Consider the following 12,966-nt stretch of genomic DNA (forward strand, 5'->3'; position numbering starts at 1 on the left):
AGAGTTTGCTACGTTGTAAAATAATGATAAATTTCTTCCTTTTAAATGTTTTCTGTTTTTGCACCCCAATATTGTCATGCATGTTTTCGTCTTTAATTTACTCTTTCGTTATAATTCAGCACTGCTCATCTCTAATGTTGACCAAAAAAGGATGTAGAAACTTCTTCCAGTGCCCAGCTCTGCTTCTTGGTTCACAGACCAAGGGCAACTTCTTTTTTCATACACCCAAAGTTGCGGAGAACGCTGTTTCCCCTTCTTTCTCAAATAAAGGCTTGAATGGGCAACATCCCCTGTGCAGAATGCCAGAGTCATCTCTGGCTTGAGGCCCATATGTGGACAATGGCCCAGATATGCAAATGGGCATTGCCACCAGCTTTTCCCTCTGATGCCGCTTTACTTTGGGGTCCGATTCTCTACTTGCCCAGTCAAGAATTTCAGAATGGCAGCCAGGGACTCCTTAAAATAGGAGGTCTTTATTTCTTGGTGTGTTTCTTTCCTGTGCGTGTGTGTACTTGACAAAAATAAAATCTGAGACAGAAACACGTTTTAACATTTCTGCGTTTATACTGGAAATAAAAATATTAAAATTATGGGATCATTAAATATTTGTCTATACAGTTGTCCCTTGGTGTTTGCAGGGGATTGGTTCCAGGACGCTGCCCCTCCATGGATCTCGCCTTTGATCCTCAAGTCCCTCATATAAAATGAGGGTCAACCCTCCATTATCTGTGGGTTTCACTAAAATTTCAAGGGGTTTATTTCAGTTATTTAGTAGAATTTCAAGCAACTCAGTTTAGTTTTTCCAGAAATAGGTTTGAAAGTAATATTGCTAACAATTGCTTCCCTATTTCCATGCCTTATAGCACACAAATATCAGAAACCAAACATACACAGGAGAATTATTTCAGTTCTATTATTTCACCTGTAGAATGAACTCTTCTAATTTTGGTCCCTTTTTTCCCCCTTGACTATTGTGTATTTTAAATATAATGAAATATATAGACCATCAAGATATGAAGTATTTAGGGTTTTATTTTTCTTCATAACAACAATAGAATTAAGTACTGTATTTATACCTACATCATTTCTATTGCATGGAAATAGAAGTGTATGAAACATTTGTACCAACCCTAGGAAATTGAAGAACATTTAAAAATCATGAAAGCACAAGATAAAATTATATCATTTTATTTTTGCAGATTAAGGTGGGAAATAAAATTTATAAACTGGTTTTCTCTTTTAATATCTCAGGTGTGTTTAGATTTGAAAGCTCTTACTATTTAAAGGACGTAGTTGCTTCATCTTCCTGAAATCAGTTTTCCTTTTTTTCTTTTTTTTTTTTTTGCTTAAAGTCTAAAATGAGTATCGTGTCTGATAGAAATGGTCCTAACATTTAATCTAATGCAAGCTATAGACTGTCTTTTTTTTTTTTTTTTTTTTTTTTAGCCTGGAACAGGAATAGAGTGACTTCTAATGCTAATAACTTTTGCCTTTTAAATTATTTTGGATCCTACATGCAAATTTTTATCCCTATGAAAACAATTTTTGAAAAGTTTACAAATAAACTGATTTTTATGTGCACTTTGAAAAAACGTTCGTCTTTATAATTTGTTATACTTTCAAAATCCAACTTTGTAAAATACTTTAAAAATAATGAAAACGTTAGTATTTATTGGAAGGTATTTCTGGCTAAATGCTAAACGTCTAAACATGTGTTTTTTTACTGATTCCCTTCCAATAATCCTATGAAGTAGGTAACAGATATTAATATCCCCATTTTACAGAGGAGGAAACAGGTTCTGGAAGTTCAAGCAACTTACTTAGGTTACCCCCTTAGTAACTGGTAGAGCTTAGATTCAAACTCAAGTTTAACTTGACTTTAAGCCTGATGGAGGTTTTAGCACTGCGTACATTGCGTCCGTTGCATCCATGTTCACCATGGAACATGAAACGGTAGCAGTAGCTTACATTTGTTTTACTAACAAAGGCAGTATCATCTACCTATTGATTCCCGATCAACACAAGACTAAGCAGGCACAGAGAAGGCTTGATGCCAGGCCCCTATCCACACCTGGCTGGCCCACATGGACTTGGGGTTTACCATCTTGGAACTGCCAGTGTGTGGACTAGAGAATCAAAGGAGAGGGTGCCCCTGCAAAGTTAGTGTCCCTGGCTGTTCCCACAAGATTTCACATGTGCCCTAACACTGCAAAACACACTTGTCGTTGTACCCTAGAGAAATAACCCCTCATAGTGAGGCTGTATTTCTGTCATTGTTCAAGGGTAGAAAAAAAAGTTTCAGCCGCTCTGCATTTCTGGCTAACAGGGACTCGGACACTTTGAGAGGTATGTTTTATAAGATTCCATGTGAAGAAAAATGTATTTATTTTTCTCACATTCCTATTATTTTTGAAGCCAAACCCTGATGAATGGCTAATGCAGAGTAATGTTATTTGCCTGTTGCTTCTATTTTTTTTTAACATGTCCCAAATCCTAAGTCCACCTAGACCACTATTGGTGAGGATATTAGTTAAAATTATTGTTGTTGGAAATAACTTCAAGTGATAGGTTATTTAAAATATGCATTGCATTGAACATCCTAGAAAATTCTGGAACTGCGGTGTGTGTCAGAATCACCTGTAGGGCTTTTCCCATACAAATCAATAGGCCCCACCCCAGTGTTTCTGATTCAGTAGGACAGAGACCTTAAATTTGCATTTCTGATGAGTTCCCAGGTGACACTGATGCTGCAGGTCAAACTTTGAGAATTACTGGTCTAGAACTTAGGTCTTCACTTAACGTTGCAGGAGTGTGTGAATCTGTGTTTGAAATTCTTCAACCCAACTAGATAATTAGCTCATTTCTTCCTTTTGCCTGTTACTGATGTGAAAGAAAACTTCTCTTCGGGACCAAGTGTGCCTATTTCTGACTTCCAGCTTAGTTCTATTCAGAAGTTTAAGTAAGGGAAATGGAAGGTCTTTTCAAGCATTTGTGTCTTTGCAATGAATAGAGAGAAAAATCTGAAAGGGATTCAGTGCCTCTAGTCTATACCTTCTATGCCTGGTAATGCTGGAGTGGAATTGGTCCCTTCAACTGCTTCTCTTTGCCAGCCTAGCCCCTCAGTCTGAATTTCGGAATAGCTTCTCGCTGTGCAAAACACAGCCCTGGGAGAGAGAGAGAGATCTGAGGAAATATGCTGAAAAAGCACTGGACTAAGTGAGAAGGCAGATTTTTTTCTACCCTGTCTAGCACTTCCATACGGGACAACTAAATAACTGTGACTTTGCTCAAGCCATTTATATTCCTGGGTGCTGTTTACTCATTTGGAAAGTGGGGCAAATAATTCCTGACCCATTTACCCTACAGAATGCTTAGAGCATCTGAGAAAATGTGCTTAAAGTTTACATGAAAGAGCTTCACAAATGTGAAGCTTTATTGCTGTGTTACTTCTGATACCTAGAAAAATCTCTGTAATTATTACTAGTTTAATTTTTAAGAACTGTTCATCTAGTGAGACTGGGAGTAGTTGCAGGGACGCCTATATATCATTTGACCCGTGGCCCTAGTTGCAAAAACTTGTTTCGTTGTAGAAACATTTTTTTCTTCACCTATCTATCATTTGGGGTGGGGGCGGCGGGTATATGAATAAGGATTACAAAGTAGGTGCAAATGGTTTGAAATAGATAAACAATATGCTTATGTGTGTGATGTACCCACTTTAAGTGTTCTTTAAGAATTAAACTTAGATTTCACAAAGCAGTCAGAATTCTGCTTGGTCAGGCAGCATTCCGTGGGCGCTATCCTGCAAAACGCTCCCCCTCAAACATGAGCTGTGAGATTAACTATGTCGTGGGGTAGAGCATTATCGTCATCGTCCTCTCTCCTGCCCCCAAGGGGCATGATTCATGTTAGTGTATCTGCTCCTGCACTAAAGAACCCCCTGCTTAATTCCCTTTAAGTCTGCAAATACAAAGTGTTTGCAACAAACCAAGGAACCTCTTTTCTGATATCCCCTATTAACCTTGCATGGAACTAGTATTTTCAGGAATAGTTTTCAGTGAAATACTACTCTAGGCTCATGATGCAGTCTAAAAGTTAATAATATTATTATCTAAACAATACTTAATGACTAAAAATTCAGTATGGAAACTCTTAACCTATTGAACAGGTATCTAACAAATAATAATACATAAAGATGTTTAAGAATATCAAGTATTAAAAAAAGAATATCAAGTATTATTATTACGTAATTAAAGTAAATGAAGGGAAGCTTGTTTTCAAATACTTGACCATTTTTTTAATATGTTTTACTTGAGTTTCTTGCAGTTGTGTTTTGGCCACTAAAATCACAACCCTCAACTTTGAAATTCAGTCAAGTCCAATTGCTGATGTTGCAGAGAGGGTGACATGTTGCAGGTTCCAAGGATGTTTGGAGCTTCAGAACACCTAGGAGAGGGCGTCTGCAGAAGCACTTTCTTTCTTTTTTTTTTTTTAAAGGAAATTCTGTTCTCAGATGGATTTTTTAAAATCTTTATTTATTTATTTATTTGGCTGCATCAGGTCTTAGTTGCGGCACGTGGGCTCTCTAGTTGCTGCACGTGGGCTCTAGAGTGTGTGAGCTTAGTTGCCCCGCGGCATGTGGGATCTTAGGTCCTCGAACAGGGATCGAACCCGTGTCCTCTGCATTGGAAGGCGGATTCTTAGCCACTGGACCACCAGGGAAGAGCCCAGAAGCACTTTTAGAAGCAGTGGCTGAGGAGCAATGCCTGTATCCTACATCTAAAACCAAACTCAGTCTTCCAGCATCATACCCTAAATGTTTGCCTTTGCAGGGCAGGTGGTGAAGAGTCCTCATACTGACTTTTGTTTTCTAATCAATGCATACACTCAAAAACAGTAACACATTAAAAAACCCCAACAATGCTGCATTCTTTGAAAACAAATGAGTCTTGGTTTGGAATGGAGGAATCAAATCTCTCCTGCTAACAGAACTCTTTGTGTGCATCTGTATGGTGCTAATTACACAATAGAATAAGGAGGTATTTCAAATCCTTTAACTGACAGCTGTGTGTCAAATGATGGACGATCAATTTTATGCCTGAAATGTTCAGTGGTAGGGAATTCATATGACCCTCTTCTAGCCATAGGAGATCTACAAGGCTAATCTTCCAGAGTATCATTTTTATAAAGGACATCTCTGATGCCACTGAGAAACAAAAAGTGGGGAGGACTTCTACAGGCCCCAGTGAGCAGAGAGCACTAGAGCCTGGTGGTGTGCTGCCTTCTGCGGTCTTGGCCCTTGGAGAAGAGCTCTTTCTACTGCCTCGCCTTGAGTACCTCCTTTGTTACAGAGTCTGCAGTGGTGGGGGCCAGCTTGCTCCTGGAAGTAATAATTCATCCCTGGGGACACAGTGATTCAGACCTCATTCTCTTAATCTGTAAAATAGGGATCATGGACTCTACAGGACATGTATCCAAGTGCTACCTATTTGCTCCACTTGATTACTCTGAGGGACAGAGATGAGATTAGGGTCTTACGGATGTGTTTAACTCTGGTTTTTGGCAGCAGTGAGGGAGCTGCATATCTGTAGGATTTGGAAGCTATTGTAGATTTGAGAATACACAGGTGGTATATAAAGAGCCCTGGGTCTTTTTTTCTTCTTCTTCTTCTTTTTTAATAAAACTTGCTGACAAATTTGATGATAGTGCATCTATAACTTGTGATTTCCTAAAATATAGGAGCTATGTATAGGATTATGTATTCCTTACCCTTACCAATAGGAATTAATGGAGTTTCATTTTTGTCCATCTTTCACAAAATGCAGTTCCATTTTATTCAAACAAAAGATGGTAGTTATATTATGGCTGTTCAGTAGCATTTATGAACCTGAGTTTTGCTTTTCTTTTAGCCTGGTATGAAAGGTTTTCAACTTTCTTCTACAGGATGGGGGGCAGTTGGGGGCAGGGGGAAGGGGAGTGTCTGGCTCCTGAATGTCTAATAGTTCACAAGCATGTAACACTACTTAAGATGATATATATTTTATATTATTTTTATTTTTAAATAAATTTATTTATTTGCTTTTATTTTTGGCTGTGTTGGGTCTTCGTTGCTGCACATGGGCTTTTCTCTAGTTGAGGCGAGCAGGGGCTACTCTTCGGTGCGGTGTGCATGCGTCTCATTTTTGTGGCTTCTCTTGTTGCGGAGCACGGGCTCTAGGCGTGCGGGCTTCAGTAGTTGTGGCACGTGGACTCAGTAGGTGTGGCTCGCAGGCTCTAGGCGTGTGGGCTTCAGTAGTTGTGGCCCACGGGTTTCATTGCTCCGAGCATGTGGGATCTTCCCAAACCAGGGCTCGAACCCGTGTCGCCTGCATTGGCAGGTGGATTCTTAACCACTGCGCTACCAGGGAAGCCCAAGATGATATATATTTTAAAGGACAGTCTTGTGAAGTCTGTGAAGTTAACTGTGAATTTATTAATGAATTTTCTCAAGACATCTGGTTTTATCTAAAACATTCCTGGGAAGTTCCACAGGTTCTTAAGATCTATGGGACAGTGCTTTCCCAGTTTACCATTTTATAGACCGTCTCAGAATAGATTTGCTTTTGTTAAAAAAAAAAAAAACTGCCCTAAAAATCAGGCACATGGCATAAATTCAGTTTATGTTTAGTAAATGTAAATTTTGTAACAGCAGTGTTTGGTGACCTTTAATTATATGCCTCTCTTATTTTAATCCTTAGGGGAAACCTGTTGGTTTTCTCAAGAATGAGGTAGTAATGATCTCCTTGTTATTGCACCTACTTTGTACGGTTTTGTTAAGAAACATAGTGACCTAAAATCTTAGCTTTTCCCTTAAATTGAGAGAAATGAACCCTAGTGAGTCTTTTTTTTTTTTTTTTGGAGATTTATATGGCAATTTGATGCAGAGTTTATACACAAAATAGTTTTGTTGCACGTTTGCTGCTGTTAGGCCCATCTTTTAATTTAATCTTTCCTAATGTGAATAAAAATGTTATATATTGAACTTTAAGGGGAATAGATGGATGAGAAATGTTAACAAAGTCATAGACAGAGGCAGTGATCCTAATGTATAGGAGGCATGTCACATTTTGGGTTGAAAAGTAATTCGGCAACAGTATCTTCTTTTACAAAATACATCTCTCTGAAAGTCTTTCTGATGTGTTTGAATGCAGCCCTTAGATGTCCATTACCAGTCATGTGTTGGTAATGAGAGCCAGGTGTGCACATTGCCCTGCCTTGGGGTGTTGGGTGATGGAGAAGACCCAGTAAGACTCTAGGAATCAACTTGGAGTTGATTCCTAACCTGCAATGCTGTGTGTTAGTTATGATCATTTTAAAATAATGAATCAATCAATCAATCAATAATGGGAGGAAATTAAGCAATTACTAAATCAGTTTATCAAGTAGGATTTGTGGAACGTCCACACATGAATAGCGTAATGACATGTACTGAATAAATTGTGTCTGTTTCTACCCTTTTGGCAATTAGGACATGATCTAACTGGAATGTCAAGCTGTGTTTTGTAAATTGATCTAATATCTAGTGGTTTTAATAATTGAAGATTATTTTAAATTGCAACCTGATCCTTATTTATTAGTTTACTAAGCCATCCAATTTACTTATTATGATAGTAGTTAAAATGTTTTAATGTTCTCTGTTCATTATGTGCTGTTAAGATCACATTTATGCTGACAGCAAATCAGATCAGTGTTAGTAAAAAGTAAATGTTGATGTAAACTGGGCCAACATGATCCATTTTTCTAAAAATGTGAATTCATACAGTTTAAATTCATATTATCTAATTTGAGACATTATTTAGATATTCTGAAAATTTAAAAATACAGAAGTTAATTCTGTCTTTATGTTTCAGATCTGTGGAGTAGTAGTTTTTACCTTTTTTGTGAATCACAAGCTCTTTTGAGAACCTATTAAAAGCTATGAACTCTTTCACCAGAAAAATGCCTGTACAACTAAAGAAGATTCACAAACTTCTCAACCTAGTCCATAAAACGTAGGTGAAAAATCCCCAATAAATTTTAAATTTCATTTATTTTTTCTTGTGGCGGGGAGAGTGTCTACCATTTCATTAAGAGCTTCTGTAGTAGTAATATTTATTTGTTTGTTTATTTGTTTATTGAAAAATAGTTGATTGCTTATCAGTAATTAAGTTACTTTGAATTCAAGAACATTTGAAGACATATATGTATATATGATATATACTACAATATATTGTTAAGATATATGCACACATATGTAAGTACATATATGTGTGTTTGTAATACAAGGTAGGAGAAGCCAAGAGTGGATTTTGGGACCTAATGAAACTTAAAAGCTTTTGCACAGCAAAGGAAACCATAAAAAAGATGAAAAGACAACCCTCAGAATGGGAAAAAATATTTGCAAACGAAGCAACTGACAAAGGATTAATCTCCAAAATGTAAAAGCAGCTCATGCAGCTCAATATCAAAAGAAACAAACAACACAATCCAAAAATGGGTGGAAGACCTAAATAGACACTTCTCCAAAGAAGATATTCAGACTGCCAACAAACACATGAAGGGATGTTCAACATCACTAATTATTAGAGAAATGCAAATCAAAACCACAATGAGGTATCGCCTCACACTGGTCAGAATGGCCATCATCAAAAAATCTACAAACAATAAATGCTGGAGAGGGTGTGGAGAAAACGGAATCCTCTTGCACTGTTGGTGGGAATATAAATTAATACAGCCACTATGGAGAACAGTGTGGAGGTTCTTTAAAAAACTAAAAATAGAACTACCATATGACCCAGCAATACCACTACAGGACTACTGGGCATATACCCTGAGAAAACCATAATTCAGAAAGAGCCATGTACCACAATGTTCATTGCAGCACTATTTACAATAGCCAGGACATGGAAGCAGCCTAAGTGTCCATCGACAGATGAATGGATAAAGAAGATGTGGCACATACATGCAATGGAATATTACTCAGCCATAAAAAGAAATGAAACTGAGTTATTTGTAGTGAGGTGGATGGACCTAGAATCTGTCATACAGAGTGTAGTGAGTCAGAAAGGGAAAAACAAATACCGTATGCTAACATATATCTATGGAATCTAAAAAAAAAAAATGGTTCTGATAAACCTAAGGGCAGGACAGGAATAAAGACACAGACTTAGAGAATGGACTTGAGGGCATGGGGGGAAGGGGAAGCTGGGACGAAGTGAGAGAGTATCATTAACATATATACACTACCAAATGTAAAATAGATAGCTACTGGGAAGCAGCCACATAGCACAGGGAGATCAGCTCCGTGCCTTGTGACCACCTAGAGGGGTGGGATAGGGAGGGTGGGAGGGAGATGCAAGAGGGAGAGGATATATGTATACATATAGCTGATTCACTTTGATATACAGCAGAAACTAAGACAACATTGTAAAACAATTATACTCCAATAAAGATGTTAAAAAAAAAAAGTGGATTTGGGTAGTGGAAACAAACTAGACCTTTGTCAAAGATACTAAAGGATATGATACCTGAGAGTAACAGATAGTTGTGTAGATCCCTACAGTATAATACAGAATGATAACTGCTGTAAGAGAAGTAAGAATAAACTACTGAGCAGATATGGGGGAAGCTACAGGTTTTCTCCTCATAGGCTGATCTCACAATGTATGAAGGGCTGGTGTAAGGTAGGTAAGATCTCTATAGCTAGAGACTGGAAGAAAGAGAATCCCAGAAGGAAGAATGATAGTAGCAAAAAGGTAAGAATGAAAGGGCATATGTGTGGTACAATGAAGAACCTGACACTGGCAAGTAGGGGAGAAACGGGAGGAGAAGCAGGGAATGGAAGGGGTAGCGGTGGTGCAGTTTGTGGGTGGACTTGAGCACTTTTGGAGGGAGTTTAATCTTATAGGATAGCATTTGTGTCTCTCTCGAAGTTAACTGTCAAAGTGAATGGCCTGATTCCCCGCAGTAGAATAAGAAACAACGTGATGTGAGAGTAGGGTGAGGTTTGGGGCAAGCCCTGTGGGGAATGTGAAGGCAAAGCAGCAACAAATTAAATTGATTGCTAAATTCATTGAAGACCTTAGCAAAACTGGGTGGCGTGCATTTGTAGGGGAACCAGATACGTCTCCATCATTACCCAACTTTCTCAGAGTTGGGATGGAAAAGCAGACAATGGAAGTTTCCTCATCCTTAGATTGAACAAACTGAGGGTCTGTGAGAGCTCTAAGCTATGAGAATAGAATGTCTGACCAACTGTAGGACTGGATGGGAAAGATTGATGTCAAAATGGGAAGGGGTAGTTCTATTACTGGAATCTCATTGCAAACACTGGAGAATAAGGAGTTGGGTTCAAAAGAAGGGAGATAATAGAAAAGGTGGGAGAAAGGTGGTTGGTGGGAGAGACGACAGATATAGAAGTTTAGATCTTGGAGAGGAGTGATGTAGAAGCCCCTGATTGGCCACCAAATTAGATGGAAGGTTTAGTTTTCTCAAAGGATGAGAGGCCATGAGGTCCGGCTGTTAGAAGAACCATCATTCTGTATTTTGGCCTTAATAAAGATGATCAGAAATATGGGACTGAAAAGGAACACAGCCAGGAGGGAACAAGGGTGTTGTGAGGATGGTAGATGTTTGTAATAATTTGGGGAGAGTTTCGTTTAACCAGGATGGTTAGGGAGAGTCAGGAGGCAGCTAGGATGAGGAAGATGAATTGGGAGGGACGGAAATGTTTGTTCAATGAGTATGTGAGCCGAGTGACTAAGGAAGAGCAAAGGTAGGCTTCAGGCAAAGCACTTTCTCAACTTCAGCAATATTGCCATTTTGGACAATTCTTTGTAGTGGAGGCTGTTCTGTGCATTGCAGGATGTCTAGCAACATCCCTGATCTCTACACACTAGATGCCAGTAGCATATTCCCAGTTGTGACAAGCAAAAATGCCTGTAGACGTCGCCAAATTGCAAAATAGCCCCCTCATTGAGAACCACTGAGCTAAAAAGCAAGGTGCTAGAAAGAGCACTTAGAAATAACAGCGGGTTTCCTTCATAATAGATTTTGAGTTGTCCAGAGGACAGTGGAGGTGATTGTGAAGGGAAGACGAGCCTGGAGGCCTGGTCGCTGTGGACCTGAGGGTCATGCCTTGAGGAGCACCGTGGCCTGCGTCACAGCCATCCCCTTGATCTCTGGAAATAGAATCTTCAGGGAAGCAACCTAGCCATCCGGACATTTTGAAAACTCTCTAGATGATTTTATTGTGTTTCCAAGCAGGTATATATTAAGGAGAGCGGGCTAGTGGACTAACAGCTATGAAGTTATGGAGAGCAACAGGAGGAAAGACAAAGGAGACTGGGAGGTAGGTTGAGCCATACATTAGGGAAGGGGAGTACCGAGTAAGCCTTTGTGGGCATATCGACTGGAGAGACAACACTGAATCTAGATTTATCTGAAAGCTCCCTTTTATGGTCAATTATGTGTTCAACCAAGCTTTTACTTTCTTGGCTGTTTTGCTCAGTTTAGTTTGAGCCAGGTGGATGTTATATAAGACTCAGTGAATGTCATCTTTCCTTTGGTGCCAGTAAAGACTGTTGATGAATATTTGACACTTTTAATTTGTCCTTTCCCGAATCTGCTAGTCTGCTAAATGCAGTATGTATGTCTTTGTGAAATTTCTTAATTAAGAAAGATTTCAGGTAAGAAGTATACATTGATTATAAGGTAGACATGTAATTGTTTAAATGGAGAGCCAGATGTGAGAAATTTGGGGTCAAATTATGAATTTCTAATTCAATAAAAGATTTGGATAAGAGTTAATAATATGATTATAACTTCAAAAGTAAACTTTTTTAAGATTAAAGAGTTGGGTAACTTTTCCTTGCTTTTATGGAAATATGCACACACACACACAGACACACACAAATGATAACTACTGCCCTTCAGGAACTTGCAATTAAAAATTCTTAAACTATTTATATTCCTTTGGTGAGCCCCCAAACCCAAGAATATTCAACAACCATTGTAATATTTGATATCCTGATTTGCCAGAAGGTCCATTTTTTGCTGAAGAAGTATAGTAAAACAACAGAGATTCGTCTTTTAAATTATCCTGTCTTAGATTGTATAATGTCTCTTTTTCCAACTTGATTTCTTTTTAACTCAGTCTTTTGGTGGACTCTAATTTTCATGCCTAGAGAGAGGGGAATAAATGATAGATTTCTTGAAGGTCCCTTTAACTTGATGGTTTTATGATTAAATTTTGCATTTAAAAATTGCCTTTTTCTGGGAGATCCAGGCCTGAAGGTGCTTTTCCAGCTCCATATTTGTATGGAGAGCAATTAATATAGCATATCATGCATTTTTCTTTAATACAGTACAGGGAAAAATAGCAGTAATAGATGCAAAAAAAACCTTTAATAAACTTGGAAGTAGGTGCATATGAAGTTTTTCTGATTTGCAGTGATGGTGCAATCCTCCTAAAAGTACACTTGGATCCTCTGAAAATTTAGGTGTGTGAAAGTGGTGTGTGTGAGGGGGCGGTGGGTGTAGTGGGTGTGGGATGAGAGCAAGGGGGGAAATAAAAATGATGCTGTTCATAGGAATTGACTTGGGTGTTCTGTTATATGTGAGAAGAGGGAAGTGGGTTATCTTAGAATACACTCTGCACTTCTTAGTGCATTGTTCTTCTGGATGTGGTAGGTTTTCAGCAGGTCTTGTTAACTGGATATCCACAGTGTTCAGGGTGAAAAGTGGAGCCCACTTAAAGGCATCCCACATAAAGGCATCAGTGCAGAATGAAACAGAGGCAGAGAAAGGAGAAGCGTACTGTGTTCAGATGAAACCCGTGGAAGTTTAGGTAGGCCAGATTGCAATTATCTCCCACTGGAATTTAGCCAGGACAAACATTAGTGCATGTTACTTTCCCTCTAGCCTAATTAAAGGATTGTTGAGAACTAC

The 12,966-nt window shown here is 38.6% G+C and overlaps 1 protein-coding gene across 1 annotated transcript in view; it reads left to right on the top strand.

Moving 5' to 3' along the window:
* The first annotated feature begins 7,940 nt into the window (after nucleotides 1-7,940).
* NKAIN2 (sodium/potassium transporting ATPase interacting 2) overlaps nucleotides 7,941-12,966 on the top strand; it is a 966,228-nt gene continuing 961,202 nt past the window's right edge. The window contains exons 1-2 of the mRNA XM_079939169.1: nucleotides 7,941-8,030; nucleotides 11,284-11,368. Coding sequence (XP_079795295.1) covers nucleotides 11,330-11,368 — 39 coding nt within the window. The 5' untranslated portion in view covers nucleotides 7,941-8,030; nucleotides 11,284-11,329. The remainder of the gene's footprint in view (nucleotides 8,031-11,283; nucleotides 11,369-12,966) is intronic.

The sequence above is a fragment of the Stenella coeruleoalba genome (assembly GCF_951394435.1).
Source record: "Stenella coeruleoalba genome assembly, chromosome: 12".
NCBI classification, from domain to species: Eukaryota; Metazoa; Chordata; class Mammalia; order Artiodactyla; family Delphinidae; genus Stenella; species Stenella coeruleoalba.